Here is a 26,022-nt window from a genome sequence, read left to right as displayed (position 1 = left end):
GCTGTGTTCAAGGAGTACTCGTCCTTCTGGATCTTATTGGCAACTGTAGTTTATTCCCTTCTGTCTTCAAAAAAGACAGAAAAGAAAAATTTGCCTAAACATAGCATCTTACACAACCTTAAGATATCCCAAAGCGCTTTCCAGCCAACGATGCACTTTATTTTTTGAAGTGTCGTCACTGTTGTAATGTAGGAAACGCAGCAGTTAATTTGCACACAGCAAACTCCCAAAAACATCGATTTGATAATGACCAGATAATCTGTTTTTGTGATGTTCATTAAGGGATTAATATTGCCCAGGACACCGGGGCTAACTCCCCTGCTCTTTTTCAAAATGGTACCATGGGATAATCTGCATCGACCTGAGAGGGCAGATGGGGCCTCAGTTTAAAGTCTCATCTGAAAGACAGCTCCTCCAACAGTACATCACTCCTTCCATACTGCACTGGAGTGTTAACCTTGATTTTTCTTCACAGGTCACTGGACTTGAACGCATAATCTTCTGACTCAGAAATAAAGTGGCTACTAACTGAGCCACAGCTGATACTAAACTTGTAACAAAACACAACCAAAGTTGAAGAAGAAATGATCAAAGACAGAATTATGGAATATTACAACACAGAAGGAGGCCATTTGGTCCATCGAGTCTGTGTCGGCTTTTTCAACGAGCAATCCAGTTCGTCCCACTGCCCTGCTCTTTCCCCATGTTCCTGCAGTTTTTTTCCCCCTTCATGTAATTCCCTACTACTGAATTAGTATCCACCATCCTATCAGGCAGTGTATTCCAAATCCTACCAAATGTTATGTAAAAACACTTTTCCTCATGTCGCCTCTGGTTCTTTTGCCAATCACCTTTAATTTGGTTATCAACCTTTTTCTTTAATTCATTCATGGGATCTGGATGTTGCTGGCTAGTCCAGCGTTTATTGCCCATCCCTAATTGCCCTTGAGAAGGTGGTGGTGAGCCGCCTCCTTGAACCGCTGCAGTCCTTGTTGTGTAGGTACACCCACAGTGCTGTCAGGAAGGGAGTTCCAGGATTTTCACCCACTGGCAATGAAGGAACTGAGATAAATTTCCAAGTCAGGATGGTGTGTGACTTGGAGGGGAACTTGAAGGTGGAAGTGTTCCCTTGTGTCTGCTACCCTTGTCCTTCTAAGTGGTAAAGGTCATTGGTTTAGAAGTTGCTGTCAAAGGAGCTTTGGCTGAATGCTACAGTGCATCATGCAGATGGTACAGACTGCTGCCACTGTGCGCCAATGGTGGAGGGAGTGATTGTTGAAGGTGGTGGATGGGATGCCGATCTTCTTGAATGTTGTTTCATTCAGGAAAGTAGAGAATATTCCATCACACTCCTGACTTGTGCCTTGCAAATGGTGAGTCAGGAGGTGAGTCACACATTGCAGAATTTACAGCCTCTGACCTGCTTTTGCAGCCACAGTATTTATGTGGATGGTCCAGTTAACTTTCAGCCATTGGAAACAGTTTCTCTTTATTTATACTATCTAAACGCTTCATGATTTTAAAAGCCCTCTATCAAATCTCTTCTTAGTCTTCACTGCTTCTGGAGAACATCTGCTTCTCCAGTCTGCCCACGTAACTGAAATCTCTCATCCCGGGAACCATTCTAGTAAATTCTCTTCTGTACCCTCTCCAAAGCCTTCACATCCTTCCTAAAGTGTGGTGCCCAGAATTGGATACAATACTCCAGCTAGGGTTGATTCAAGAGGTAGTGGTTAGGTAATTTGGGGTTTTCAAAGCATGAAGCTATCATGAGGAGGTGGAGTTGAAGAGTTCTGGTGTTTTGTGGAAGCTGTGGGGCAGGATGAGATACAGCTCCTTCACAGAGAGAAGGAAGAGTGAATAAGAGAGAACTTGCATCAATATTGTTCCCTGCTTGACCTCAGGTCATGCCAGAAGTAGCTCAGAGACAATAAAGTACTTTTGAAGTGTTGTAATATAGGAAAGGCAGCATGTTTGGAACTTAGTAGAAACTACCCAGAGAAATCGGCCAACCCTGATGTGACCCCCATTTTAACTTTGTTAAACCGAGACCCCACCTGCTGTCTCAGGTGAATGTAAATGGTCCCACGTCAATGTCCTTTAGGGAAGGAAATCTGCTGTCCTTACCAGGTCTGGCCTACAAGTGACTCCAGACCCACAGCAATATGACTGACTCTTAACTGCCCTCTGAAATAGCCTAGCAAACCATTCAGTTGTCAAGGGCAATTAAGGATGGACAAACAAATGCCTTTCCAGCGATGCCCACATCCCATGAAAGAATAAAAACAAATTCAAAGATAGTTGGGTAGTTCTTCATGGTATCTGATTGATATTTATTTCTCAGCCAACATCAGAAAAACAGATAATCTGGTTATTATCACATTGCTGGTTGTGGGAGCTTGCAGTGTGCAAATTGGTTGCTGTGTTTCCTATATTACAACAGTGGCAGCAAATCAAAAAGTACTTCATTGTAAAGCGCTTTGGGACATTGTGAAAGGCACTGTTTAATGCAAACTCTTTTTTTCTGTTTCAACTTGCAGAGAGAATCATCCATAGTGATATGTTCTGTGACCTCTTTTTTCCCTTTCTCATTGCAGGTCACTGATGACCTTATTGTGTCCTCAGCTGAGTGTGCGAGTGATGATGAGGACCTCGATGAGTGTGAGCCGAGCTCAGGTGGGTTAGGTCAGTCCATTTTCGCTTGCTTCTTCCGCAAAGATAATTTATAAAAAATAAAAATAATAATTAGAATAGAAACTAGTAGAGGAATCCCAATTTAAGGCATCTGGTCCCATGGAGCAGTATGGGGAAGGGGAGTGAGGGGAAACTCAAGATTAAGAAGACAACATTGACCGAGTAATGCAAAGATAACCAAAAAGGAAATAAGTTGTTTGATCAACAGATGACAAATTGGAATTACTGCCTGGAATCCTTTTGGGACACTCATCAGAATAAATGAAATGTTTAAGCAGGGGATAGTGAAGATTTCACGTTAATCCTGCTAATTGTTCTCCTGCTCTTTATTGAGAGCACACAGGCCCATGGGACCTTCAAGTGCGGTTAACATGGTATCGTTTTTGCACTAATTTTGTCGCTGAGGGAGCTGAGCCCAGCTACAGATAGCCGAAATTAGTAATAGACGGGGGCCGTGTTAATTTAACCGATGCCCCAAAATGCCTACCGTCAGTTACGCGATTGATCTTCACTGTTACAATGTCTTACTCCTTTTTCTTTCTTCATTTGTTCACTGACGGAAGCATTTTGACTGTCACTGCCAGCCAAACGAGTGATATTGAGCTGATTTATTGCAAATATTAGGCTGGTCCTCTTTTTTTTTTCTCTCTCTCTTAAGGCTTGCCATGGGTTAGGTTATTGTAATAGAGAACAGATATCAAAGAATTTCTGTGTATGTTTTTTTTTAAACATAGATTCAGGCTTACCTACATAATTAAATATATATATATGTACACGTGTGTATGTATGTATATATATTTATAGATAAACAATAGTGCAGATATATAAAGAGATATTCAGCAAAAGATTTTATGATATTTTACTGGCCTTGCATTTTCTTTTTTAAAATTAATATTAAGTAAATATATTTGATACAGGTCGATCAAACTCCCCATCGTCTTAAGATTCCCTGAGTTTTATAGATACTTTTATTTCATTTTTGGGGAAGTATTTTTGAAAAATATTTTTTAAAAAAAGACAGATATCAACAGTCCCTCACCATCAAATCATATGTTTACACAGAAATTCACTCCCTCATTCTAACCCCAGCATCAGCAATCTTGAACAGTTGCATGCGATGTTGTTTTTATCTGTAAACGCACGCCTGGTTTTTAGTTCAATTTATGTTGTTGTCAAGCGCCAATTACAGCTAACATTACTCGCTATCTCACTTCATCATGTACCGCATGTAATTTTGGTGGTAGAGAATGATAATATCTATATATATATATATATACATATATATACATATATATTTTGTAAATAAAAATGTTAATAATTTTGAAATTTTTGGAGGCATTTTTAAAAAAAAAATTTTAAATCGTGTTTTTTTTTTCAATTGAATTTTTTTCTCTTTTTTTTGCAAAAAATATTTTTCTTTTTAGAGGCAACAAAATCCTTTCTTGCCATCGAACCTGGCAGAATGGGCGGTGACTTCTGCCCTTGACTGCCAAAGAAAGTTGTGTATGAAAGAATAAAAACTGAATTAAATAGAAAGTTGATAGCAATCGCTCGGCTGTCCTCACCCCGCTTCCCACACTTGTACCTCTTCCTTGCTGTCACTGCTCTGTCTAGCCTTTAGTTTTATCTTTATTCCTCCAAATATTTTTACTTGTGTTAAATAGTAATTTATTTTTTGAAGAAAATGCAGATGGCATATAAAGAATTTTATTGTCAGGAAGCATTGTTACTTGCTGAACATTTACGAATTCATGTTTGATCTTGTGAAACATTCATCCTTGGCATATTGTAGTGGTAGCTGCTTACTGAAAGTCACCCTTTTCATGACTCTGTAATCAGTGCATGGACTGTGATGGGGCCATTGTATGTCTCATAGCAAGCCGCTGGGGATCAGTCATCCGGCCTGCAGTGTTCATTCAGGCAAAACAGTTCTGTTTTTTGAGTTGTATTTGGTGTCTGTGTGGTCACTACCCTCTTCGTCTGCTCCTGCTTTTTTTTCTATTGGGAAACTTGTGATGTTCTTGGTTTGTGTCCGTGGTTTTACTGTTCTCGATGTTGTGACGTCATGTGATTCTGTTCTCTGTTTTTGTAGAGATTTGTTAAAAACTTTTCTCCCCGTTCTTGCCTCCCCCGCACCCCTTCCTTTTCCCCCTCTCCCAACTCTTTCTTCAAGAGAAAACCAAATCCCCAAAAGAGCAATAGTCAAGCATGGACTAGCAAAGAAAAGCTTAAATGCCTTTGTCCAGTTAATACAGCAGCTATTGGAAGACACTCTCCCTTGTTTTATGATATTTTTCTAATGTTTCCACTCTACCAATTGGAAAAAGCTTTAAATATCAGTGCTACCAGATTTTGTACTGTGATAAATTGGGAAGTGTAAACAAAAGCCCATGCTGCACTCTCTCAATTAGATGTACCAGTGCTGGGAGCTTGTGGATAAATATTTATGTGAAGCCTGTTTCAGTTTTGTCACTTCACACTTCAGTGACTTCTAATAGTTAAATATTGCAATGGGGAGTTTGGGCGTCAGGGGTTGAGAGTGAAGCCATTGGCAATTTACTGGCTCTTCCATGCCAGGGGCCTGGGTTTGAGTCCCACCAAGATGGATGGGAGGAAAGAGTGCTTGTGCAGTGAGTGATGAGGCAGTTTCATGTGGAGCCTATGATGCATAAGGAGGATTGACTGGTAAATAGAAAATAGAAAGACTTGCCTCTGTATGACGTGTTTCACAACCTCAGGATGTCCCAGAACGCATTATGACCAATGAAGTACCTTTGACGTGTTGACGTTGCTGAAATGTAGGAAATGGACACTGCTCTTCTGAGGTTGGGACTGAGGCAAGTTTAGAGGGAGATTTACTCTGAGCCTAAGCTGTTCTGGTGGGGCTGGGCCAAATGGCCTATTTCTGTGCTGTATATTCTATGTAATTCTATGTAACCGAGCTGCACCTGATTGGGGAGTGCTCAGTGCTGATGGGGGAGCGCTCGGTAGATGTCCATTTCTCACACTTAACTTCCCCTCACATTGTTTAACATGGGAAGAGGCCATGAGTGTGCATCACTTTGAAATGTCAGACTGAGAAAGTGGCCTCACCACAAGATCGGGAGCTCATCATAATCTCTAATAGAAAATACTAATGGGAGAAAAAACAATCACTATTGACTAACATCTGTATGCTGATGTCTGTCTATGTTTCTTACATTAGGGTGGAGACTGTGGAGTCTCAGTAGAGTCGCTGGACCATGTGGCCCCTTGTCCCATACACAACTACATCTAGAAGTGCATGCATATGTTAACAGATATGCCTTTCTATGTTTTACATTGCTTTTATTTTTCATTGCACGTTTTGGAGATTAAAACAACATTAAGAAGTAATATTAGGGTAGGCGGTGGCGTAGTGGTATTATCACTGGACTAGTGACCCAGAGTATTGATCTGGATCATGGGTTCAAATCCCACCACAGCGGAAGGTGGAATTTGAATTTAATTAATAAATCTGGAATTAAAAGCTGGTCTAATGATGGCCATGAAACCATTGTCAATTGTTGTAAAAACCCATCTAGTTCACGAATGCCCTTTGGGGAAGGAAATCTGCTGTCCTTACCTCGTCTGGCCTACGTGTGACTCCAGACCCACAGCAATGTGGTTAACTCTTACATGCCCTCTGAAATGGCCTAGCAAGCCACTCATTTGTATCTAATAGCTACGAAGTCAATAAAAAGGAATGAAACCGGACGGACCACCCAGCATCGACCTAGGCACCAGAAACGACAATGGCAAACCCAGCCCTGTTGACCCTGCAAAGTCCTCCTTACTAACATCTGGGGGCTTGTGCCAAAGTAGGGAAAGCTGTCCCACACACTAGTCAAGCAACAGCCTGACATAGTCATACTCATGGAATCATACCTGACAATGTCCCAGACACTGCAGTCACTATCCCTGGGTATGTCCTGTCCCACCGGCAGGACAGACCCAGCAGAGGCGGCGGGATAGTGGTCTACAGTAGGGAGGGAGTTGCCCTGGGAGTCCTCAACATCGACTCCGGACCCCATGAAGTCTCATGGCATCTGGTCAAACATGGACAAGGAAACCTCCTACTAATTACCACCTACTGCCCTCCCTCAGCTGATGAGTCAGTACTCCTCCATGTTGAACACCACTTGGAGAAAGCACTGAGGGTGGCAAGGGCACAAAATGTACTATGGTTGGGGGACTTCAATGTCCATCACCAAGAGTGGCTCGGTAGCACCACTACTGACTGAGCTGGCCGAGTACTAAAGGACATAGCTGCTAGACTGGGTCTGCGGCAGGTGGTGGGGGAACCAACACGAGGGAAAAACATACTTGACCTCGTCCTCACCAATCTGCCTGCCGCAGATGCTTCTGTCCATGACAGTATTGGTAGGAGTGACCACTGCACAGTCCTTGTGGAGACGAAGTCCCGCCTTCACATTGAGGATACCGTCCAGCATGTTGTGTGGCACTATCACTGTGCTAAATGGGATAGATTTCGAACAGATCTAGCAATGCAAAACTGGGCATCCATGAGGTGCTGTGTGCCTGTGGGCTATGTCCTTGCTGACCTTCATTAGCTTCTGGTCCAGCAATGCCTCAATTTTTAAATTTCTTGTTCTTGTTTTCAAATCCTTCCATGGCCTCACCCTCCTTACCTGTGTATTCCCCACCAGCCCCCCAACCCTCGGAGATCTCTGTTCTCCTTCAGTTTGGCCTCTTGTGCATCCTGATTTTAATAGCTCCACAATTGGTGGCCATGCCTTCAACTGGCTAGGCCCTAAGCTCTAGAATTCCCTTCTTAAACCTCTCCGACTTTCTCTCCTCCTTTAAGACACTCCTTAAAACCTGCCTCTTTGACCAAACTTGTCACCTGTCCTAATATCTCCTTATTCAAATTTTGTTTAAAAATGCTCCTGTGAAGCACCTTGGGATGTTTCACTGTGTTAAAGGTGCTATATAAATGCAAATCCTTGTTGGTGATTAAGGCACAAGGACGTTTCCCTGAGCCATTTAAATGAAGGGCTATTGAAGGCATGAGCTATAATGGATAGGGTGACGGTGGCATAATGGTAATATCACTGAACTAGTAATTCTGGGGACATGGGTTCAAACTCCTGCATGGGTTCAAATCCCATCACAGCAGCTGCTGGAATTGTATTCAATTTATTCATAAAAATCTGGAATTAAAAAGCTAGTCTCAGTCATGGTGCCATGAAATTATCATCGATTGTCATAAAAACTCATCTGGCTCACTAATGTCCTTTAGGGAAGGAAATCTGCCATCCTTTCCTGGTCTGGCCTACATGTGACTCCAGACCCACAGCAATGTGGTTGACTCTTAACTGCCTGCTGAAATGGCCTAGCAAGTCTCTCAGCTATCAAGAGCAATTAGGGATGGGCAACAAATGATGGCCTTTGCCAACATCTCACGAAAATAATTTTAAAAAGGATGGGGGCAGATAATAACAGGACTACAAAGCCTCATGCAACACCCAATAACACATTAGTAAATGTGTGTGAACTCTGGAGGCTGTTAAATGCCCATGAGAGGGTACTTGTATTCACTTGTCCTCAGAGTTACGATCACAGACCTTTATTCTAATTTATATTAGTATGTCTGAGAGCATTATTAATGCACTCTGTCTTTGAAACTCTGGTGCTCAAAACTGGTTCATGCTGTGTAGGCGCTCCTGGAATCAATGGCAGATCTTTCCTTGACATCCATACCTAGATCGGATGAGGCCTCAATCTATTCTCGTTTAGTCATTCGTTCTTGTAAAATAAAAGTTATGATTTCTTATTCAGTAAATTTTACCTGCACCTTTTTAGATTCCATTGTCACAGTATCATACAGTACAGATGGAGGCCATTCAGCCCATGGTGCCTGTGCCAGCTCTTTGAAAGAGCGATCCAATTAGTTCCACTTGCTCTAGCCCTTTCCTCGCTGCACTCCCAATCTTCCCCTTCAAGCATTTATCCAATTCCCTTTTGGAATTTCTTATTAAATCTGCTTCCACCACCTGTGGTTTCATCCTAATCGAGTGCGGTTCCTTAGACTGAGGGTTTGTTCCTCGCTTCCATTTACTCCAAGTCCTTGATGATGTCCTGATAATCTAGTAGTCTAAACATTTGTCAAACGCCACGATGGATTTTCTACGTGTGGCTTACTTTCGTTCAAACAGCAGTTCACCACTGATTTTTTTTTCTGTAAATCTTTTTATTAATTAAATACAACCCCCACTGTGCCTGGGTTGGCAACAGCACCACCTGGTGCACTTGTGAACCGTACAGTCCAGGGAGGCTCCATGCCCACTTGGAGCTGATCCAGCTAATCTCAGTCACTGACAGCAGGTGGATGAGAGCCAATAGTAGGGTAGGTGGCTCATTAAGCTCTTAGGCTGTGAAGCGTCATTTTAATTTTTTTTGAAGGTTTAATCACAGGGTGTGGGCCAGAATTTATTCCCCATCCCTAATTGCACTTAACTGAGTGGCTTGCTAGATAGACCATTTTTCACAGGGCAGTTGCTATGGGTCTGGAGTCACATGAAGGCCAGACTGGGTAAAGACGGCAGATTTCCTTCCCTAAAGGACATTAGTAAACCAGATGGGTTTTTACAACAACCCAGTTGTTGGTAACCATTGCTGAGACTAACTTTTTATTCCAGATTAATTTAGTTAGCTGAATTTAATTTCTCCAGCTGCCTTGTGTCAGGATCCAGGCCTCTGGATTACTAGTCCAGTAACATATCCATTACACTACCATTCCCTAGTCACTGTAAGTGAGAATACAACTATATCTATTGAGAAAGACTCAACAGGCTGGGCTCCTTTCTCTAGAGGTAGCTAGATACATGAGGGAGAAAGGAATAATAGGATATGCTACACATATTGCATATTGCATTGTATTTACAGCATAGGAACAGGCCACTCAGCCCAACAGGCCTTTGCCAGTGTTTAAGCTCCAGCCAAGCCTCCTCCCATTCCTCTTCATCTCACCCCATCACATATTCTTTCATTCCTTTCTCCCTCGTGTGTTTATCTAGCTTCCCCTTAAAATACTAAATGCCTCAGCCAGTCCATGTGTAGTGAGTTCCAATTCTAACCACTCGCTTGCTAAATACGTTTCTTCTGAATTCCCTATTGTGAGTTATTAGTGCTTAGCTTTTTCTGGTCTCTCTCATAATTTTAGGCATCTTCCCTATGTTTAACCTTTTGAGGTGAGATGAAGAGGGGTTCAAGGAGGCTCCTGTGGAGGATAAACACCAGCATAGACCAGTTGAGCCGAATGGCCTGTTTCTATGCTGTACATTCTGTGTAAAGCAAAGTGTCTCCTTTAAGCCATTCCATCATGTTGCAGTTTTACAGAACATGGTGTGCATGAATTGGGTCACTGAATCAGCATCATTTTGGATGCGAGTGTTGTAGTTAACTGGTATTGGAGATTTAAATGCCAGACTGAACGGCATTCTACTTGAGTGGAATCTTCTATTATTCATGCCCCTTGTCTTTATTTGTTTAATTTATAGCTCTTTCTCCTCAGGAAAACAAAAGCTAGCAGCTGCTCATAAGCCATCTTCACAGCAAGAGAGCAACTGGCTGATTGATACACCCCTTCCTTTTATGTTCAGAACCCGCGTTGCTGTGAATTTCAGTGAAGCTCTCACTTACGTTTTTTTTAATTTGATTTAAAAAATTGATTCATTCTGCCCTTCCCCAAAACTTAATGAACATTCCTGCAATTTGATGGTCGTAGACAGTTTGTCAGACTGTATATAGGGCAAAAGTTGCTTTCAAAAGTACCAGTGAACTTAATGGACAAAATACAAGGTAAATAAGCACCTTTGTAGCTTTTTGAAGATGTCAAAGCCAAAGTTAATCCCAAAACAAATGGAATAAATTTCGAGTCTGGCTATGGCCAGCTTCTGTTGGACAAATGTTATCAAGTGGGCCAGGGCTGAATGGTGGAAATGGCTAAATACGCTGGCCTTTTACTTACTAACCTTTAGGGATCAGACAGAAATTTCACTCAGGAGATTGAATAAATGGGGTAGAGTCCACGATGGGATAGTTTGTGAAAGGAGCAGCCTTATTGGGCTGAATGAACTTTTCTGCTGCCTCCACCCTGATTGAATATGGTCATCAGGAGCTGTTGGGCTGATAGATTAAAAGAACAATCTTGCATTTATATAGTGCCTTTCAGAGCCTCAGGACTTCGCAAAGCACTTTACAACCGATTAAGTACTTTTGAAGTATAGCCACTGTTGTAATATAGGAGACGTGGGAACCAGTTTTTGCAGACTGCAAGCACCATTCTGATAGTGACCAGTTAATTAAGGGATAAATATTGACCAGGACAGCAGAGATAACTCCCCTACTCATCCTACAATAGTGCCAGGGGCTCTTCAATATCCACCTGAGAGGGCAGGCATGCTTCAAATTAATGTCACATCCAAACAGCAGCACCCCCATCAGTAGTGCACTGAGTGTCAGCCAAAGCCTTTGTGCTCAAGTTTCTAGAGTGGGACTCAAACCCACACCTTCCTCACTCAGCAACAAGAGTGCGAGCGACTGAGCTACAGCAGACACCTACACGCTTTTGGGAAGGAAGCCTGCTGTCTTACATCGACTCCAGACCCAAAACCAACGTGGTTAACTCTTAACTGCCGTCTGAAGTGGCCGGACAAACCACTGAGCTATATCACCATCTTCTAAGAGCACCCAGGGATGGGCAATAAAAACTTGCCAGCAATACGCACATCCCAAGAAATTGGACAACAATGGGTGAATGGTAAATTGCCGCTGGCCTTTCATTGCTCTCTTTCTGATGCGCCTCAGGATTCGAGGATGATTCCACTAACTGCACTCCAGATAACACAACAGCAATCCGAGATTGAAACTGGAACCTCCTGGTCTTTGTGCCTTGCACTATCATAGCTGTTAGCTCTTGACATGAGAAGATAGGGCCAGGTATAAGCCATTCAGCACCTCAAGCCTGTTAGTGTTAACCAATATAAATGGCTGTAGGCTGTGTGTAGGCCCAACATCCCTCAGACCAGAAAATCAGGACAAAGATGTGTGATGCCTACCATATTAAAAGCTATTCCTCGCATTTGCCCTGCCATTTTATCGCCGCTTCTGAACATGCACAATGTGCGTCTTCTTTATATGACCCTAAAATGACCAAGCTGTCCTATTCATCACATCTACATGAAGCCCAATGGACAGTTCAATCAAATCATCAATAACATCTCTAAAAAAATCTCAATCCAGTGAACTATCTGTGAATTCAGTTGCTGCTTTGGAAAGAGGATTAGGATTGTATGAAATCACTTAAATACATAATAATCACATTTATATTCCTTTGATATTCAAATGTGATGCCTTTGATATTGAACACATTTCTCCGATAGACATGTGAATTTTAAATAAAAACAAGAACTGCTGGAAATACTCAGCAGGTCTGGCAGCATCTGTGGAGAGTGAAGCAGAGTTAACGTTTCAGGTCAGTGACCCTTCATCAGAAGTGACAAATATTAGATATGTAAAAGGTTTTAGGCAAGTAAAGTGGGTGTGGGGCAGGAGATAACAAGAGAGAAGGTGTTGATAGGACAAGGTCACAGAGAATAACTGACCAGAATGTCATGGAGCAAAGGCAAATGGTATGTTAATGGTGTGGTAAAAGACAAAGCGTTAGTACAGAGAGGGTGTCAATTGACAGAAAAATGAACAGCCCTGGCCACAAGCACAAACATGAAAAAAACCAGTGGGTAGGCACAGTAGAAACAAATTAATTTTTTTTTAAATTCATTCATGGGATGTGGGTTTCGCTAGCCAGGCCAGCATTTATTGCCCATCGCTAATTGCCTTTGAGAAGGTGGTGGTGAGCTGCCTTCTTGAACCGCTGCAGTCCATGTGAGGTAGGTACACCCACAGTGCTGTTAGGAGGGGAGTTCCAGGATTTTGACCCAGCGACAGTGAAGGAATGGCGATATAGTTCCAAGTCAGGATGGTGTGTGACTTGGAGGGGAACTTGGAGTGGTGTTCCCAGGCATCTGCTGCCCTTGTCCTAGTTGGTAGAGGTCGCGGGTTTGGAAGGTGCTGTCTAAGGAGCCTTGGTGTGTTGCTGCAGTGCATCTTGTAGATGGTACACACTGCTGCCACCGTGCGTCGGTGGTGGAGGGAGTGAATGTTTGTAGATGGGGTGCTAATCAAGCGGGCTGCTTTGTCCTGGATGGTGTTGAGCTTCTTGAGTGCTGTTGGAGCTGTACCCATCCAGGCAAGTGGAAAGTGTACCATCACACTCCTGACTTGTGCCTTGTAGATGGTGCACAGGCTTTGGGGAGTCAGGAGGTGAGCTACTTGCCACAGGATTCCTAGCCTCTGACCTGCTCTTGTAGCCACAGTATTTATATGGCTACTCCAGTTCAGTTTCTGGTCAATGGTAGCCCCTAGGATGTTGATAGTGGGGGATTCAGCGATGGTAATGCCATTGAATGTCAAGGGGAGATGGTTAGATTCTCTCTTGTTGGAGTTGGTCATTGCCTGGCACTTGTGTGGCGCGTATGTTACTTGCTGCTTATCAGCCCAAGCTTGGATATTGTCCAAGTCTTGCTGCATTTCTACACGGACTGCTTCAGTATCTGAGGAGTTGCGAATGGTGCTGAACATTGTGCAATCATCAGCAAACATCGCCACTTCTGACCTTATGATTGAAGAAACGTCATTGATGAAGCTGCTGAAGATGGTTGGGCCTAGGACACTACCCTGAGGAACCCCTGCAGTGATGTCCTGGAGCTCAGATGATTGACCTCCAACAGCCACAACCATCTTCCTTTGCACTAGGTATGACTCCAGCCAGCGGAGACATTGAATCCCCCACCCAGAGTACATTCCATGCCCTTGCCACACTCAGTGCTTCCTCCAAGTGCTGTTCAACATGGAGGAGTACTGACTCATCAGCTGAGGGAGGGCAGTAGGTGGTAATCAGCAGGAAGTTTCTTTGTCCATATTTGACTTGATGCCATGAGACTTCATGGGGTCTGGAGTCAATGTTGAGATCACCCACCCTCCCAACTGTATACCACTGTTCCGCCACCTCTGCTGGGTCTGTCCTGCCGGTGAGACAGGACATACCCGGGGATGGTGATGGCAGTGTCTGGGACATTGCCTGTAAGGTAAGATTCCGTGAGAATGACCATGTCAGGCTGTTGCTTGTCTAGTCTGTGGAACAGCTCTCCCAACTTTGACACAAGCCCCCAGATGTTAGCAAGGAGGACTTTGCAAGGTCGACAGGGCTGGGTTTGCCGTTGTCATTTCCGGTGCCTAAGTCGATGCTGGGTGGTCTGTCCAGTATCATTTCTTTTATTGAATTCATAGCGGATAGATACAACGGGGTGGCTTGCTAGGCCATTTCAGAGGGCAAGTAAGAGTCAACATTGCTGTGGGTCTGGAGTCACATGTAGGCTAGACCAGGTAAGGACAACAGATTTCCTTCCCTAAAGGACATTAGTGAACCAGATGGGGTTTTACAACACTAAACAAGTAAAAAATAAAAAAATAACTAAAATTAAAAATAAAAACGGGGGCCCGTCATGCTCTGAAATTATTGAACTCAATGTTCAGTCCGGCAGGCTGTAGTGTGCCTAATCGGTAAATGAGATGCTGTTCCTTGAGCTTGCATTGATATTCATTGGAACACTACAGCAATCCCAGAACAGAGATGTGAGTATGAGAGTAGGGGGGTGTGTTGAATTAGCCAGCAACCGGAAGCTCGGGGTCACGCTGACGGACTGAGCGGAGGTTTCCGCAAAGCAGTCACCCAATCTGCGTTTGGTCTGCCCAGTGTAGAGGAGACCAAATTGTGAGCAGCGAATACAGTATACTACATTGAAAGAAGTACAAGTAAATCGCGGCTTCACCTGAAAGGAGTGTTTGGGGCCTTGGATCGTGAGGAGAGAAGCGGTAAATGGGCAGGTATTATACCTCCTGCGCTTGCAGGGGAAGGTGCCAAGGGAAGGGGACGAGGTGGGGATAATGGAGGAGTGGACGAGGGTGTCGCTGAGGGAATGATCCCTTTGGAATGCTGACAGGGGAAGGGAGGGGAAGATGCCTTTGGTAGTGGCATCACGCTGGAGGTGGCAGAAATGGCGGAGGATGATCGTTTGGATATGGAGGCTGATGGGGTGGAAAGTGAGGACAAGGGGGAACCGTGTCGCGGTTCTGGGAGGGAGGGGAAGGGGGTCAGGGTAGAGGTGCGGGAAATGGTCCAGACACAGTTCAGGGCCATGTCAACCACAGTGGGGGGGAATCCTCGGTTGAGGAAAAAGGAAGACATATCAGAAACGCTGTCATGGAAGGTAGCATCATCAGAGCAAATGTGTCGGAGATGTAGAAACTGGGAGAATGGAATAGAGTCCTTACAGGAGGCAGGGTGTGAAGAAGTGTAGTCGAGGTAGCTGTGGGAGTCAGTGGGCTGATAGTGAATATTAGTAGACAACCTATCCCAAGAGATGGAGACAGAGAAGTCGAGGAAGGGAAGTGTTGGAGATGGACCATGTAAAGGCGAGAGAAGGATGGAAATTAGAAGCAAAGTTGATAAAGTTTTCTAGGCGGGAGCAGGAAACAGCACCAATACAGTCGTCAATGTACCGGAAAAAGATTTGGGGGAGGGGGCCTGAGTAGGACTGGAGCAAGGAATGTTCGACATATCCCACAAAAAGGCAGGCATAACTAGGACCCATGCGGGTACCCATAGCAATGTGAATTTTAAATACGCCTTGCCGTGAAATTTACTGAATTTTCAATCTTTTCAAATTGATTTGATAAATAGCATTTTTACCTTTCATTCAAGTTGATTAATTCAAGGTTCATATCTGTTTAAGTTCAAATCAAATCAAACCATTGAAATAATGGTCATTAAAGACAGACTGACTGAGCACTTAAGCAAATGTGAGCTGATCAGGGAGAGAAAGCATTCTTTTATTAAAGTAAGTCATGACTGATTAATCGAATTGAAGTTTTTGAGGAGGTCACTAATAAGGAGTGTCTATGGATATTATTTATATGGGCTTATCGATGAGGTTCCACACAAAAGCTTGTTGGCGGAGTGCACAGAAATGGAGACTGCCTTCTGACAAAAGTTGGAAATTGGTTGGAAGATAGGTGTTAGAGAGTAGCAATAAAGGGTAGGTCTCTGATTGACTGAATGTGGCTAGTGGTATTCCCCTGAGGTCTGGGGTCTGAACCATTCACCATATTAATCAATGATTTTGATGAAGGAATAGAGAGTTGTATATCTAAGTTTTTGGATTACATTAAAATAGATGAGATGGTAAATAGTGAAGACTGGAGCAAGAAGTCATTGGCAGATTCCTACATTACAACAGTGACTATGGCCGGAATTTTATGCCACCCCAACGGGTTGGATGGTGGCGTGGAGGCGGCGTAAAATTGAGCAGCAGGCTCCGGGAGGCTTACCCGCCCCGATTCCGCCTCCGAACAAGTTTACGGAGGTCCGGCAGGGGGGCGGGGGTTGGGAAACATCCTGCCCCGCCCGAGGCCAATCAAGACCCTTAAGTGGCCACTTAACGGCCACTTAAGGGCCCTCGCCCACCTCCACGGGTATTTTACCCGTGGCACGCGGGTGTGCCGGGGATGTGAAAGGCCGCCCAGCGATAGCTGCTGGCCTTTCCACGCCCCGGGGGGGGCATGGCAGTCGGGCACAGGGTGCCCAATTAAGGGCCTCCCCCGCCTCCCAACCCACCCCCGGGATTCCAGATGCCCCCCCCTTCCCCCAAACGACCACCCTAGCCTCACCAGGCATGACCGATCCCCCTGGTGAGGCAACCCAAACCTACCCACTCTCTCGGGTCCATGGCGTTGGTTGGGCTGCAGTCCCAGCAGTGTCCACCGCTCCCGGTGGCGCTGTTGAGACTAGGAGCTGCCAGCCCACTGATTGGCCGGCAGCCCACTGAGGCGGGACCTCCTCCCTCAAGTGGGTGGAAGTCCTGCCTCGGGCCAATTAAAGCTTGGGGATCTGTAAAATATGGGACGGATTCCCAGGCTGGGCGGAAGCGGGTTCGTCACCGACATTTACGTCGGAATCCGGCTCCCGTCCGCCCACTGTAACATTCCGGCCTATATTTCAAAAGTACTTATACAAAAGCAAAATACTGTGGTTGCTGGAAGACTGAAATGAAAACAGAAAATGCTTCAAATACTCAGCAGGTCAGGCAGCATCTGCGGAGAGAGAAACAGTTTTAATGGCCGGAATTTTACGCCACCCCAACAAGCCAGACGGTGGTGGGGGATGTGGCTTAAAATGGAGTGGGAGGCTCCAGGAGATCTTCCCGACCCGATCCTGCCTCCGCCCCACGTTACGTTGGGCAGGGGGGTGGGGGCGCTGGGCGCGGGGTGGAAAACGGGCCGCCCGCCCCAGGCCAATCAAGGCCCTTAAGTTGCCAATTAACAGCCACATAAGGGCCTTCAACCCTTCTCCACGCAGATTTTATGTGTGGCAAGCGGGCGTCCTAGAGCAGGGAAAGGCTACCTGGGAAAGCTGCTGGCCTCTCAGCGCCTCAGGGGTGGGCCCTGACATTCAGGCACAGGGTAGCCAATTGAGGGCACCCCCACTTCCCCAACCAACCCCAGGACCCAAGACCCCCCCCCCCCCCTTCCCTCCCAAACAACCACCCTTGCCTCGCCGGGGGCCGACCGATTACCCCCGGCGAGGCAACCCAAACTTATCTGGACTCCTGGCTCCATGTCCTCAGCTAGGCTGCAGTCCCAGCAGTGGCCACCGCTCCCGGTGGCATGGCTGGGACTAAGAGCTGCCAGCCTGCTGATTGGCCAACAGCTCAATGAGGCGGGACTTCCTCCTTCAAGTGGGTGGAAATCCCGCCTCGGAACAATTAAAGCCTGGGGACCCGTAAAATGCAGGACCGATCCCCAGGCTAGGCGGAAGCGGGTTTTCCACTGACTTATAAGTCGGTGGCCAGCTCCCGTCTGCCCAACGTAAAATCTAGCCCAATGTTTCAACTTCAGTTACCTTTCTTCACAACTGGGAAAAGTTGTCACATGGTTCTATCAATCTCCTTTGTTTTTAATGAGATCCAAAGTCTAAAACCCAAAACGTTTCGTAAGTGAGGTTGTCAGTTTTTACTCACTTGAGGGACGTCTCCACTTATGAATGCCTCAGGATGAATTTGAATGGCCCGCTAACGAGGATGATCTGGATAATCTACTCAGTTAGCCAAAGCATTGATCTGTCTGGGCTTCTTGTTAGACTTTTGTCTGCAGTTCAAACTCTTGGTATTTCAGATGTAAATTTCAGTGGCCACCTTGGCTGCTAGTTTGTGGAAGTTAACTGTTGGATTTTTCCATTAAAAGTCTAATGTAAGTTTTCAACTGATGAAATTAATATTTCTCATTTGGCATACGGGTTTTCTTGATAAGACCAAAATAATTTTAGAACATGGGAAAATCTTTAGCGTAAAGTTCAACTTCGTGCTTAAATCAAGCAGTTGGGTACTGTTCTTTTTTTGAAGAATATCATTAATTTCTGCTGCAACAGTTGACTGATGAGAAGCATTTTGTAGCAGAACTTTGGTATCATTGGGGCACTGGATTATGCAACCCTCAGAGGTCAGGATTTGGGAAATTGGCTTGAATAAATCTAGTGATTGTTGTAAAAACCCAACTGGCTCCTGACTGTTCTTTCGGGGATGGGAAACCGCTGTCCTTGCCTGGTCTGGATTGTATCTGACTCCAATCCCTTGCTGACACTCAATGGCCTCAGAAGTGGCCTACCAAACCACTCAGTTATCAGGGAAACTTGGGACAAGCAATAGTGTTGACCACATCTTGAAAATAAATTTGGCTTGGAGACCGTTAAATATACAGGCGAGAAATTTTAAAAGTATCATTAGAGTAGAGCCTTCGAGGTTTAATCAAAAGTCATGATGGAATGATGACCTTTATCTCAAGGTTGTTGGAATATAAAAGCGAGGAGATGATGCTTCAGTTGTATAGCGTTTAGGTCAGATCCTATAGGAGTACTATAGTCAGTTATAGGCACGGAATCTTTGAAAGGATATTTTGACCTTGGAGGGGGTACAGCAGAGATTCAATGGAATTATACTAGGGCTTAAAGGGTTAACTTATGAAGACAGGTTGCACGCACCTGTGGTTTGTATTCCCTTGTGTTTATAATGTTGAGGGATGATTTAATTGAGGTCTTCAAAGGGATTCAATAGAGCAGATACAGATAAATTACATCCTCTGGTTGAGGAATCCATAACAAGGGTGCTAATCTTAAAATTAGAGCTAGGCAATATAGGAGTGAAATCACAAAGCACTTTTTCAGAGAAAAGGTAGTGAAACTCTCTCCCCAAGAAAGGCTGTGGACACTGGGCGACGAGGCTTGGTAAACTGACATTTTCAGGATTGAAATTGATAGATTTTTATTAGGCAACAGTACATTGATTCAATAAATAGAGGTATAGGTTACCAAAGCAAGGTTAAACCATTGGATAAATCATTAAGGGAAAACGTTTACAGGGATTTAGGAAAAGAGCAGGGATTGAATCGAATTGGATAGCTCTTTCAGAGAACTAGCAGGTCCTTCTGTGCTGCATGAGTAGTTAAGGTACAGATCAGCTATGACCTAATTGAATGATCGAACAGGATGATTTTTATACCATCCATGGAAAGACTTCAATCCAAACAAAGAGCTTCAGTTTTATCTTTAAACATTTTCACCACGACGCCCCTTTTTAGTTTCATTGTTGGAAACTTCTCCTCCAGCAATTGAGAAGTCTTTTTTCCAAAATGACCCACTTTTGGATTATTTGGGCATTTGGCATGGGGTTTTTATTCACTGCATCAATTCCAGCCTTTGTAAAGTGTAGCATCTTGAATACTTAAAACCTCAGACACGCAGGTGGCCAAGCATCCATATCTGCAGCAAAATGCAAATACAATGGCCTGCTGCTGTTCCTGTGTTAACCTTGCAGGTGTGTCTGCAATCATTGAAATTTATGGATAGTTTCTGTTATCAGCTGAGCTAAAATACTTGGCCCTCATTTATTATGTTGGTGGATATGTTGAGCTCTCCACAGCCTGGCCAATGCAATTATATGGCTATTATAAGGAAAGGTTGTCAATTGCCAGTGAGGACCCAGTTAATTTCTGGGTTGTCGTTCTGCAGGTTGTGATCCTCATGAAATTTCGAGCTCCTAGCTCAACAAAATATCTGCCTTCACAAGCACGCACGGGACATATTGAAAGTAGTTTGAAAGTGAAGCTTCTCTTTTCTTATCAGTTCCTGTCCATTGGCATCAATATCCAATTCATCCATCGCTCACAAGAGACTTTAAAAAAAAAAATTAGCTCAGAGTCTGGAGTCTAGTCATCATGTTTATCTCCTGTGCCCTCCCTCCCAAACTTCAAGTTGAACAGATTGGATTGAAATCTGCCAATTCCATGCAGTTGCATCGCTGACTTTTTAACAACTGAAAGGCTGCTTTTGAAAAGAAAAATGTAGCAATTTGTTTCACTGGGACCTCTGCATTGGCTTGTACACCAATGAGATGTAATAAATCTCCAGCACTCCTATGTAATGTCTGAATGGGATGAGAGACTTAATCCATTTCCTATGAACAGGCCATTGAGTTTGGAAGATCACTAGCTTATTAATAAGTGCTCTGATTTACAATGTAAGCAAGATGTTTTATTAAAGCAATAACTTTTCATTTGTCCAGAGAATATGGGGCAGTAAATAACTGCTTTAGTAATTAAAGTGGAACTGTCTCCATGAAAAGAAGGGGTGGGAAAACTATTTGTTGTTCATCACTTCTTAATGAACGTGCGACATGATGATGTGAATTGCACTGAAGTGCCAATGATCCTGAAAGGTGCCCTCCCCGCTCCTGGTATAAAGACAGCAAGCTCTGCCAATTCAGCCCCCTTCCCCAAACATTACAAAAAGAGGTCAAAGATTGTTTTCAAATTCAAAACTCCACTAGTTATTAATCCAGATGCAGGCTCTGTTCATCAGTTGAGATAGTCAAACTGATCCTATCTCATCGTATTCTCTGTTGAAGGATCCAGTAGGTGGCCATGGAGGAACCCACCCGTGTTCAGACGTAGAATTCTATGTCTGTTGCGTTGATTGGTGACTTTTCCTCATGTTATAAATATAAGATCGTCACTGATAAATCCAATAGGGAAATCAGGAGAAACCCAGAGAGTGGTTTGAATGCGGAACTCACTACCACAAGGAGCAGTTGAGGTGAAGAGCAAAGATGCATTTAAGGTGAAGCTAGGTCGGTGGATGAGGGGGAAAGGAATAGAATGGTATAATGACCGGGTTAGATGAAGAGCGAGTGGGAGGAGTCTCATGTGAGACATAAACACCAGCATGGAGCAGGTGAGCCAAATGGTCTGTTCCTGTGCTGTAGACTCGATATAATCCTATGTAACAGTGGACTTTAAAAATCAAGAATGATTGGGGTTTCAGTTCAGTCTAATAATGATGCTTAGCTTCTCAGAAATCCCAGCACTCTGCCCTTCACTGGAATATTCCTGCAGCTCTCCTATGAAGAACAAGCCTCTGCATTGTTACCACACAGATTCCCCTGTTCAGCAGGGGCTATTTCAATTTTTGACTCAAATATCAGTGATGTTCCGGAATGGAGCTCATTATAAATATAATATTTGAAAGCACACACCAAGGAAACAGCCAATAATGAAACTGTTGAAGATGTGCTGGATCAGTTTTTTTTCAGCCTCCCTTGCTAAAGGTGCTTCCCTCATGCTGGGTACGGTTCCATAGCTCCCTCAGTATCTCGCCCAGAGTGGACGCCAGCCCCAATTGACAATTAAGGGATGTCATGACCAAGCCTGGCACTCAACATGCAGGACAGCAATAAGGAGCAGGGTTTGTCTCCTGTCTAGCCCTAAGGATACCAAAGCCAGTCACAGCTTCCGAATCATCATCCTATCCTGGCTGGAGCCCTGTAATAGAGGTCCCTGGCTCAAATGGCTCGGTACCAAACCTCCTGGAATCAGTAATTATTTGCATCTCCCAAAGACAGCAACAGTTAAATCAATTTTTTAAGTTATTTGCTCAAAGAAGCAGAAGTGAGTTGAGGAGAAATGTTTTTAATGCAGTGAGTTGTTATGATCTGGAATGTACTGGCTGATAGTGTGGTAGAAGCAGATTCCAAATTGCGGTGGAATAGTCAATACTGAGGAGAACTGCTTCAAGTCACAGGAGGATATTAATAAACTTGCAGAAAGGGCAAATAATTGGGAAATTAAGTTCAAAACAGATAAATGTGAGGTAGTACATTTTGTAGGAGGAATAGGGAGGTCACTTATTATTTGGAAGGTGCATGTCTAGGTGGGGTAGAGGAACAAAGGGATCTTGGAATACAAATACACAAATCATTAAAATTGTGCCACGGGTTAGCAAGGCTATAAAAACCAAGCACTAGGCTTGATTTCTGAGGGATAGAATTGAAAAGTAGGGAAGCTATGCTAAAGCTGTATCGAACCTTAGTGAAACCACACGTACAGTACTGTGTGCAGTTCTGATCACCATATTATAAAAGGATGTAGAGGCACTGAATAGGGTGCAGAGAAGATTTACAAGGATGATACCAGAAATGCGTGGGTATACAGATCAGGAAAGGATGAAGCTGGGTATCTTTTCTTGAGAAAAGAAGACTGAGGAGTGACCTAATAGAGGTCTTTCAACTTATGAATAGTTTTGACAGAATGTTTCCACTTGTGGGGAAGAGCATAACTGGAGGCCATCAATACAAGATAGTCATCAAGAACTCTATTAGGGAATTCAGAAGAGACTTCTTCACCCAAAGAGTGGTGAGAATGTGGAACTCGCTTCCACAGGGAGTGGTTGAAGCGAATAGTACAGATGCATTTAAGGGGAAGCTAGGCAAGTATATGAGGGAGAAGGGAATAGAGGGTTACAGTGATCGATTTAGATGAGAAAAGATGGGAGGAGGCTCGAGTGGAGTATAAACGTCAGCATGGACTGGTTGGAAAATAAATATTTCAGGACACAACATTCAAATAGACAGACAGAATGGAAAAGGATGAGTAGCCCTGATAGTAAAGGATGACATAAGGACATTAGTGAGAACGGATCTTGGTTCAGAAGATCAGGAAATACAATCAGTATGGGTAGAGATTAGGAATAATAAGGGTCAGAAAACACCAGTGGGAGTAGTTTACAGGCCTCTAACAGTAGTTATACCGTCGGCATTAAGCAAGAAATAATTGGAACTTGTAACACAGGCAATGTAATAATTGTGGAGGACTTCATATAGACTAATCAAATTGGCAAAGGTATTCTGGTAGAATGCTTTCACAACACTTTCCTGGAACAATACCTTGTGAAACCATCTAGGGATAAAGTTGTTTTAGGTCTAGTATTGTGCATTGAGGCAGTTTAATTAATAATCTCATCGTAAATGATCTGCTGGGAAAAGTGATCATAATACAATTGAATTCCATATTAAGTTTGAAAGCAACATACACCAGTCCCAAACAAGAATCTTAAACTTAAAGAAAGTCAATTATATAGGTATGATGGGAAGGGTTAATTGGGTGAATAGACTAAAAGGTATGGCAGTAAATAAACAGAAGGAAACATTTAAAGAAACAATTCAAAATGTTCAACAAAAATATGTTCTACTAAAAAAAAAGCCAAACGCTCAGCAAGAAAAATCCATCCCTGTCTTAGTAGGGAAGTTAAGGATAGTATTAGATTAAAAGAAGAGGTTCATAATGTTGCAAAAAATAGTAGTAAGTCTGAGGATTGGGAGTTTCTTAGAAACCAGCAAAGGGCGACCTAAAAGTTGATAAAAACAGAATAAATAGAATGAGAATAAACTAGTCCTATGATAAGAGCTGAGTAAATTGGGCCTATACTCTCTGGAGTTTAGAAGAGGGAGAGGTGATCTCATTGAAACATACAAGATTCTGAAGGGGCTGGACAGGGTAGACACTGAGAGGTTGTTTCCCCTGGCTGGGGAATTTAGAACACAGGGACACAGTCTCAGGGTGAGGGTCCAATCATTTTGAACTGAGTTGAGGGGAAATTTCTTCACTAAAAAAGTTGTAAATCTTTTGCATTCTCTACCCTAGAGGGTTGTGGATGCTCCATCGTTGAATATATTTAAGGCTGAGAGAGACAGATCTTTGGACTTTCAGGGAATCCAAGGGATATGGGGAATGGATGGGAGTTGAGGCAGAAGGTTGTATTGAATGGTGGAGCAGGCTCGAGGGGCTGTATGGTCTACTGCTGCTCCTGTTTCTTATGTTCTTATGACTAATTGGCCAAATGTGTCACATATCCTATGTAAAGATTCAATGATAAGTTACAAAAGGAAATTGGATAAATATTTGAAAAGGGAAAAAAAGTGCAGGGCTATGGGCAAAAAGCAGGGACTAATTGGATAGCTCTTTCAATGAACTGGCACAGGCACAAAGGGCTGAATGACCTCCTTCTGTGCAGTCTGATTCTTTGACTGTGACAGTTTGTGAAGTGTGGCTCCAAACCTGAAGAATATATTTTGAAAAGGATTGCCTCAGATTAAATTTAGCTCATAAATCCTTATCCATTTCATGCTTCATTCAGCAATCTGCCCCTCCCCCAACTCACCACTTAACCACTAAACCCCTTTAACGAAAGATCATACTTTGAAAATGCCTCTGGGTTGTGAGCAGCATACTTTGAAAATAAAAATCCTTTTGTAATTGCGAACCATTATTGTGCCTAGATCAAGAATTCACTGTGCCAGAGGTGAAATGATTTGAAACGATGGCTATGTGTCCTCAGATCAGACACATCTTTGATCAGAAGCCATCTCTGTTGCGTTTCGTCAGTAGATTCCTTCATCACTCAACATGGGAAGAGACTTTTATTTATAGATCAACTAATGGATAACTTCCAAAACTTTCAAAAGAAAACGGGATATATATTTGAAAAGAGGAATTTTGCAGGGCAATGGGGAATGTGCTGGAGGAGCGGGACTTTTCAGAGCTGGAACAGGCACGGTGGGCTGAATGGCCTCCTTCTGTGCATTCTGATTCTATACCCCACCCATTTAATCTCCTAATCTCTGCACAAATACTCCCCAAACACGCACAAGGATAACTGCGGACCATTCATCCATCCACATTTTCCAATACTCGTCCCTCGATACTATCCTGCATGGAGGTTTTGGAAGCCCCACCCCCACCCCTCTCCCTGGGTTAAAAAGAGACACTCCTCCAGCAAAATAACTTTTCAACTTTCTAAGTAGTAGATGTATTTGAATGTGCAGCGGCTGCATCCTCTGTTGTATGGTGTGTATATTGGGATCATTTCTGGATTTTTAGAGGATACAGTCTGCAGCAGCTCAAGTGAAGAATACTTAGCAAGTCAAGCTGGGGAAGCAGCAAGCCATTTAATCTTTGTGTTTTCCTTAACATTGAATGCTGAGCACGTCACTTCACATCAAGGCTTAGCAGCGTGAGCTCTCCACCTACAGAGAGAATTTCAGAACCCGAGCTACCCGAGAGCACTACTTAGTTTAATAATGAATCCTTGCTGATGGCCTTGCTGCTGTTACTATGGTTACCATGAGCCATCCAGTGTGTTTTATCCTTGAACAGAGGGCAAGATACAGTGATGGCAAGGCGGGCACTTATTGCCCACTGCTAGTTGCCCTGAGTGATGTGCTAGGCCATTTCAGAATGCACTTTAGAGTCAACCACGGGTACTGGAGTCGCATGTAGGCCCAGACCAGGTAAGGATGGCCACTCAAACTGTCGTGGTGAGAGATTTTAATTAATTATTCACTAAATTATTAGTTGAGGTCTCTGAAGTAGTAGTGCAGTAATATAACTATGACACTACCCATTTTGCCGTATACCTCGGTGCAAACCAGTGTTGCCAGACAGGTCAGGAACTAAGTGCACCACCCAGAGTTGCATCAAGGCATACTGACCAGTGGTGTTGAGATCAGCTGATCACACCCACAGCCAACAGTATGTGTTCCGATTGGTTGGAGCACCTTTATACCAGGGGAAGAGGGAAAAATACCCCAGGGTTCCTGCCGCCTGATCATTTTATCTGGTGATTTCTCCCCCCCCCCCCCCGCCCCCACCCCAGCTGTGACGTGTAAGTGTTGTGGATATTGCACCCAGGCTGGAATGGGTTAGGCTGGGAGGCTGCCCATTAGTCCAAAAGCCAGCCCACACCAACCAACCCAGCTCACAGGCAGAACATCAGAGGGGAAAACA

At 43.8% G+C, this 26,022-nt stretch overlaps 1 protein-coding gene across 3 annotated transcripts in view; it reads left to right on the top strand.

Annotated features, from left to right (window-relative positions):
- LOC137373596 (neurexin-3-beta-like) overlaps nt 1-26,022 on the top strand; it is a 586,548-nt gene that overhangs the window by 541,562 nt on the left and 18,964 nt on the right. For 2 of the 3 annotated variants that reach the window (XM_068038598.1, XM_068038597.1), the window contains exon 6: nt 2,598-2,676. In XM_068038598.1, the coding sequence (XP_067894699.1) occupies nt 2,598-2,676 (79 nt within the window). Of the gene's footprint in view, nt 1-2,597; nt 2,686-26,022 lie in introns of all 3 variants that reach the window. The other variant, XM_068038596.1, reaches the window with a different exon arrangement.

The sequence above is a fragment of the Heterodontus francisci genome, chromosome 9 (assembly GCF_036365525.1).
Source record: "Heterodontus francisci isolate sHetFra1 chromosome 9, sHetFra1.hap1, whole genome shotgun sequence".
NCBI lineage: Eukaryota > Metazoa > Chordata > Chondrichthyes > Heterodontiformes > Heterodontidae > Heterodontus > Heterodontus francisci.
This window is presented reverse-complemented; position numbering and strand designations above follow the sequence as displayed.